Consider the following 6,310-nt stretch of genomic DNA (forward strand, 5'->3'; position numbering starts at 1 on the left):
AAAAAAAAAAAAAAAAAAAAAAAAAAAAAAAAAAAAAAAAAAGAAGCTCATCTAAGGTCTTCAAGGAACAGATGAAAATTATAATTTTATGATCAGCTTTTAAAAATTAACAAAATATCACCAGTATTTCTACCCTTTGTGAAGAAAACCTGCTCTAGAAAACTGTAGATGATCTGTATCTTTATCTCCCATGTAATAGAGTTAGTACCTGTGCTTAATGGTCCTCACAGTTCCAACTAAGCTGTAGTGTCTTAGATTCTTCTCTTCTTTACACAGTGGCTAAAATAGCAAGACTTAAGTGGCCTTAGTGGTCAGTGGGTACCTGTCAGGACTTTTGCTTTCTGTGAAACAATCAGCACTAATTTTCAGGTTGCCTACTGAGTATTGAGAAACAGGAAATTGACACTGATTTATTTTCATAAGCATAGATAAAAGCTCCAAAGTGGGGGAGCTCCTGTGGGGCACCCCTCAATCTTGACCCCAGAATGAATTTCATACCTCTGTGGAAACAAAGTAAAAATGATGACAGATGTTTTTAAAGAAGCCAGTGAGTGAAGTGGGTTTTCTCAGCTTCCTTTTAAATTGATTTCCACACGTGTGTGCGCATGTGGTTTAGGTGAGTACCGGGAACCAGCAGTTCAAAGTATTAAGGCATGGCCGATTCTGCATACTTAAGTATGTCCTCAGAAGAGGTCAGAAAGGAAAGGTATAGGTTTTTGTGAGATGGACTCTTAGTGCTATAGTTTAACCCATACTTGTTCTTAGGGCACTTCCTAAACAGATTTTAACATTGTGTTGGATAGTTGTAGGTCAAGTTAAAGTCATCTGAGAGGAAGGGACCTCAATTGAGAAAATGCCTCCGTAAGATCAGGATTTAGGGCATTTTCTTAATTCGTAGTGATTGATGGAGGAGGACTGAGCTCATTGTGGGTGGTGCCACCCCTGGGTTGGTTGTTCTAGGTTCTATAAGAAAGCAGGCTGAGCAAGCCATGTGAAGCAAGCCATTGAGCAGCACCTTCTATGGCCTCTTTATCAGCTCCAGGTTCTTGCTGTGCTTAAATTTATGTCCTGATTTTCTTTGATGATGAACTGTGATGTGGAAGCATGATCTGAATAACCCTTTTCTCCCCAACTTGTTTTGGTCATAGTGTTCGATCACAGCAATAGTAACCCTAAGGCAAGCATCATCTGGGCCAGAGGTTGAAGCCTTTCCCTAGGGGAGCAGGGTGGTTTAAACGGAGCCTCTCCCCTGTTCTTAGTGTATTGAGAAAACTACTTATAACTGTGTGTGCCACATTAGGAACTTGTGGCAAACATTACATGCATAAAATATTTGATGAAGGAATGACAATGTGACAACACTGGAAAATGTGATATAACTGAAAAAGCCAATAACGATATACTAAAATTTTAATTATACTATTTTTTCAATTAGAAACTCTGCAGTGATATATTCACAAATAAATAATAAAAAAATCTATATTTCTGTTTTGAAATACAATTATTTAACAATAATGTTGTTTGTTTATTTTACCTTTAGGCATTTTTTACACTTGCACGGGATATAATGACAAAACTCAACAGAAAAATGGTTTGTATCACTTATAGTTTTTATTTCTATGATACAGCCTTTCAGCTTGGTACTCAACAGAATGGACAGCATGATTATAATATGCTCACATTAAACTTACTTGTTCCCGATGCTTTCTTATGATTGCACCATGATTCTATTTTCTATTGCTTTGGGTTGTTTCTGCACCACAGCTGTCTCTTTCCTCTGGCTCCTTAAGTGGTAGTTAATTGAATTTTTATCAGAATAGTGAAAATAATAATGGTAGAAATTTCTTTTTTCATAAAATTGTCTAGTTCAATTTTCATATAATACATACTTGTATCTATGTAATGATGATCTTGGAGTTGCTCAAGTTTGCTTCAATTTGAACTGTCAGATATGAATCTTTAGGTCGTCCTAAAGTTCATTTTACCGTGGATCCTCATGAAAAGTATCTCCCTTCTATTACCAACTCCTCTTGCTACTGCCTTAGCCCTGTTTCCATCATTATTCTTGACACCTAACAGGCCTTGGCTGAAATTGCTTTAAACTAGATAGAGGATCGTCCTCCCTAACACATGGTTAAAACCAAAGTGCTAACTAGCCTAGGAATATTTGTCTTTTCTTAATCCACCACTTGCAAAAAAGAAGACCGTGCTGAGACTTAACTAACTCCTTCTCCGGTGGAACTTCGCAGTGAGCACGGGAGAGAGTGTACTAGAGTGTCCCTCACATGGTGTGCTTTCACTTTGTAGGTGATTGGGGTCAAACCTAAAAGTTTTGTTTCCTTAGCAGCTTCATGTCCTGTTTTTCAGAATGACAGCAATTCATCAGGAGCAGGCGGGCCAGTGAAAATAACAGAAAACCGGTCTAAGAAGACAAGTTTCTTCCGTTGTTCATTGCTTTGATGAACTCTTCATTTCTGAGAGACTGCAGTATACCTAGAGGGCCCTTCCCTGCTTCTCTGAAAGCACAGGTTACCCAGCCTCAGAGTCACCTCGCCCGACTGCTGCGGAGAGCACCATGGAATTCTAGACCTCTCAACACAGAACACCAAGTGGATTCCAGCCTCATGGCCTAGCAAAAGAGCAGGCTCCTTTCTTCAAACATGGAAGCTATTACGTGGAGACACTTGCAGGATCTAACTGGTTTTTCCTTGTTTTACTGCCTGTCCTGGAAGCTGCTATCTTTCTTTGCACATGAGTGTCAGTCTTTCTGTGGTACAGCATAATCTTAGACTCCTAACTGAGCACTTTAGTGGCATGAAGTTCTAGACTTACATATTTGGGAATATTTAAAGACAGCAGAACAGTAAACAGAGCAACCTCTAAAATTAAAGGAAGGTTGGCCTGGGTCATATGGCCAGAAGTTCTTCTATTGGTAGCATTTATTAAAGGACTTTGATTTACAGTGTTCTTACAAATCATTAAATTCTGATTAACTTTTAAAATTCATAAAATACCCATCTATTCACAGAGGCCACATCATTTTCATCTTTTCAGGTGGTTATCAATTTTGCTCATCCCTGAGTAGCTGTATTCTTAAGTTGGCTGCCACTGGCTCCTCTGAAACAGCGTGTAGAAAGCACTGTAGTCTCACTGTTTCTGAGGGTCGTATTTGCTGTCCCTTTTCCTGCCTGACTTCTTGTCATTATTTACTAATCTAAAACCAATAATCTATGTAAGAACTCTTGTGTCTGTTTGTGAACTTCATGCATTGGGATTTCACATAGGGAGAGAAATGGTCATTAGGGCTTTGTTTTCACACCAGAATATGTAAATATTCTTTCTTAATTTTACCCATTAGCTTGTCTTACCCATTTTTTAACCATAGTCCCCATCTGTGAGAGAGTTAACAAAGGTTAGATTTAGATTTCAGTTTGCATAAAACATACCTATATGGAGAGAAATTAGACATGTTGCTATAAGATAGTTGTTAGCAATGTTGAAAAGGATGACTTTTGGTTCTATTTGGTGTTTAAAAATATATATAAAAGTTATTAGACCTAACACATCCTCCAGAAATCTTTTCATTAGAGCACATACGATCCAGGTTTCAGCTTTCAAACAGCCATTGCTGAATGTATAGGACCCAGCCCTTTGCATTTAGGTTTGTAGTTAGAGATGTGGTGTGGCTGTCTAGGCCAGAGCCAACCGAAAGCTTTGCTGCCTTCTCACCAAATGCTGGTTCTGATGTTTCTTTTGTAGATAAAACACACTAGAGGGGGTAGGAGGTGTTTAGTGTTAAATTACATGCCAAATACAGATCATAATATCACTGCTGTTGTTGTAGCCTTCAGTGTCCTGACATAGAGGGCCTAGAAACAGGTGACAAGGGAAAGGAACTGGTAGCAGTCACTCCCCCTGTTCTTGTGCTGTTCATTAAGACCTGGAGGTGGAGATGGACATGGATATTTGGTTACATGGGGGATTCTGCTTCAGTACTTGGACCAGTCAGGCCTTCCCATCTGTGGGAAGACTCAGAAGCATTCCAGTGGCTGCAAGCATACCAGAGTTATTTTTGGTGGATACGCTGACTTTACTGTGGACAAACTTTAGCCTTTTCTTCTTTTTCCCTAGTTACCTATCAGCTTAAAGTCACATATTACTGTCCAGATGTAAGTAGTTCTCTCAGTGAGAATTGATTGTAAGTCTAACATCTTCAAATTAAATACATTCAAATTAAAGACGATATATATTTTTTTTTTTTAGAAATGTCTTATCACTACTTTTTTGGGGAAAAAAGTTCAAGCAGTTACAATGATAGCAAAGTACTTTGCAAACAGCAGGAGCTGTGACACCATATACGAATGTAATTCTCTTAGTATTTACCTCTGACTGTTTGGTGTCTTAACACTTTGGTTTCTATCTCAGGGGTTGTCTGCAAACCAAAACTGACATGTTCTGTGGTCAGCTTTTTTTTAAAAACAAACAAACCAGAATGCTTTGCTTTTGATTCTTCACTCTTGTGTCTTTTGTGGGTTAATAACTAGTCTCCATGAACTCTTCTCTTTGAATGAGCCTGTAAATGTTAGGTGAGTCTAAAAGTGCTCTTTGAAGTAGCAGCAAACTGGGAGTATATTCTATGTTATATAGAAATAAATTGTCCTTGCTATTTTCTTACATTTAGCTCTGCTAAATTGTATATAATTTGAACTCAGACCATAGTAAATTCACTTTCTGCATGGTAAAAACAACCCAACAACTTTGCTTAATGATGTACATATGGTGCATTATTTTTTCTATTTGTAGATGAATTTAGTGACAGATAATTGTCTGTTCCTTGCTGAAACTCAAGAAATCTAGATTTCTCTTTTGTGTGTGTGCACGCGCGCGTGTGCACATTGTTGTGATCTTACAGATAGGGTATATAGAGATTTCGCAGCAGTATTAGTGGGTCAGTGGCTGCACTTTATTATCATTGTGCTAATTTTTTGACAATAGTTTGACTCAAGAGTTTCAAAGGGAGTCTGAGGGTATCAGACAGTGAAGTGTGCTGTAACTAAGTAGCATGTAAATCGGTTGGTTGCACAATGTTTCACTGGGAACCTATTTTAGCCTCTTTCTTCAGATGATGCTGAAGTGTTCTCCCTGCACACTGGTCAGGGAAACTGCAGGACTTCTTACTGCACATGGACATTTTATGCAGTCTTTGTTATAAATTTCCTGAAGACTCTTTACTTTGAAGGACTGTTTGTTTTTTTTTAATTATACCTCATTTAGCTAACTAATATTCTAATACCTGGAAGAAAAAAAGTGAGCCAGCCTCTAAGCATTCAACAAAATTTAGACAGTATGTTTTATCCTGTTTTGAACTGAAGACATCCTTGGAAAAGAGGAATTGACACCTTAGTTTCAAATAAAGCCTACATGTCAATATCCAGTAGCATACAAAAAAATGTTACTGCCCTGTCAGGTAATGAACTTAGTTGTGCAATATACAAGGGACTGTTCCAAGTGAGAAATGACCACTGCATTGTAGAGGCTCCAAGTCCTGGGAATCTCTGTTAGGGCTGATGAAGTATCTTCTCTGAGCAGTAGAACAACAAATTAGCAGACTTTCTCTTCAAGCTTATGACTTAAATGATTTTAAAAATATATCTTAATCTTTAAAGATGAGATTCTAAGCCTAGAATTTTAAAACCGCATTTCATTATGTTGGTTTACTGATCTCAAAATTTCTTCAATTCAGTTTTTTAGACTTAAAAAAAAATTCAACAGAACAAAGAAACCTTCGTTTATCCTTCTCATTACACCCAGTGGCAGAGAAGACTGTCTGAAAATGAAATCCCTTGATTCAGAAGGACATAGCAGGTCAGGAGATACTAATAAAATTTATGAGCGCCATGTTCATTAGAAAGAAAGTAAACGACTGAGTACAGAAAAGAAAATCAGCAAGCATTTGCTTTAAGGATTTCCAGATTTTAACTTTGTGTCCTGAGATGTGTGCCATATGCCAGGAACTAACAGAACTTTATATTTCATCTTTGTACCTTTTTAAAAAGTGAACTTCTGATTGTTCATTCCAATGGCCTTACAGATGGGTTTGTCTTGATTGTCTGCAGCTGATGCTGCAGTTCCCTTAATGCAAAACGCCGGGAACTGTCTGATGAAAATCATGCCCCCGTGGGAACTATGGAGGTTTTTCATAGACTTGTGTGCTTAAACATATTTTCCTTTGCCCCAGTGGCTTACCATGGAAAGCTCCTGTGGATAATACAGACCTGTCTTGTGGCTGGTCTGCTGAAGCCACTTCATT

The 6,310-nt window shown here is 38.0% G+C and overlaps 1 protein-coding gene across 2 annotated transcripts in view; it reads left to right on the forward strand.

The window, feature by feature from the left end:
• Rab8b (RAB8B, member RAS oncogene family) overlaps nucleotides 1-4,243 on the forward strand; it is a 65,012-nt gene extending 60,769 nt beyond the window's left edge. For both annotated transcript variants that reach the window (XM_026779282.1, XM_005347731.2), the window contains 2 exons: nucleotides 1,541-1,591; nucleotides 2,368-4,243. In XM_026779282.1, coding sequence (XP_026635083.1) covers nucleotides 1,541-1,591; nucleotides 2,368-2,460 — 144 coding nt within the window. In that variant the 3' untranslated portion in view covers nucleotides 2,461-4,243. The remainder of the gene's footprint in view (nucleotides 1-1,540; nucleotides 1,592-2,367) is intronic.
• Nucleotides 4,244-6,310: the final 2,067 nt, after the last annotated feature.

The sequence above is a fragment of the Microtus ochrogaster genome, chromosome 5, assembly GCF_000317375.1.
Source record: "Microtus ochrogaster isolate Prairie Vole_2 chromosome 5, MicOch1.0, whole genome shotgun sequence".
Classification (NCBI taxonomy): domain Eukaryota; kingdom Metazoa; phylum Chordata; class Mammalia; order Rodentia; family Cricetidae; genus Microtus; species Microtus ochrogaster.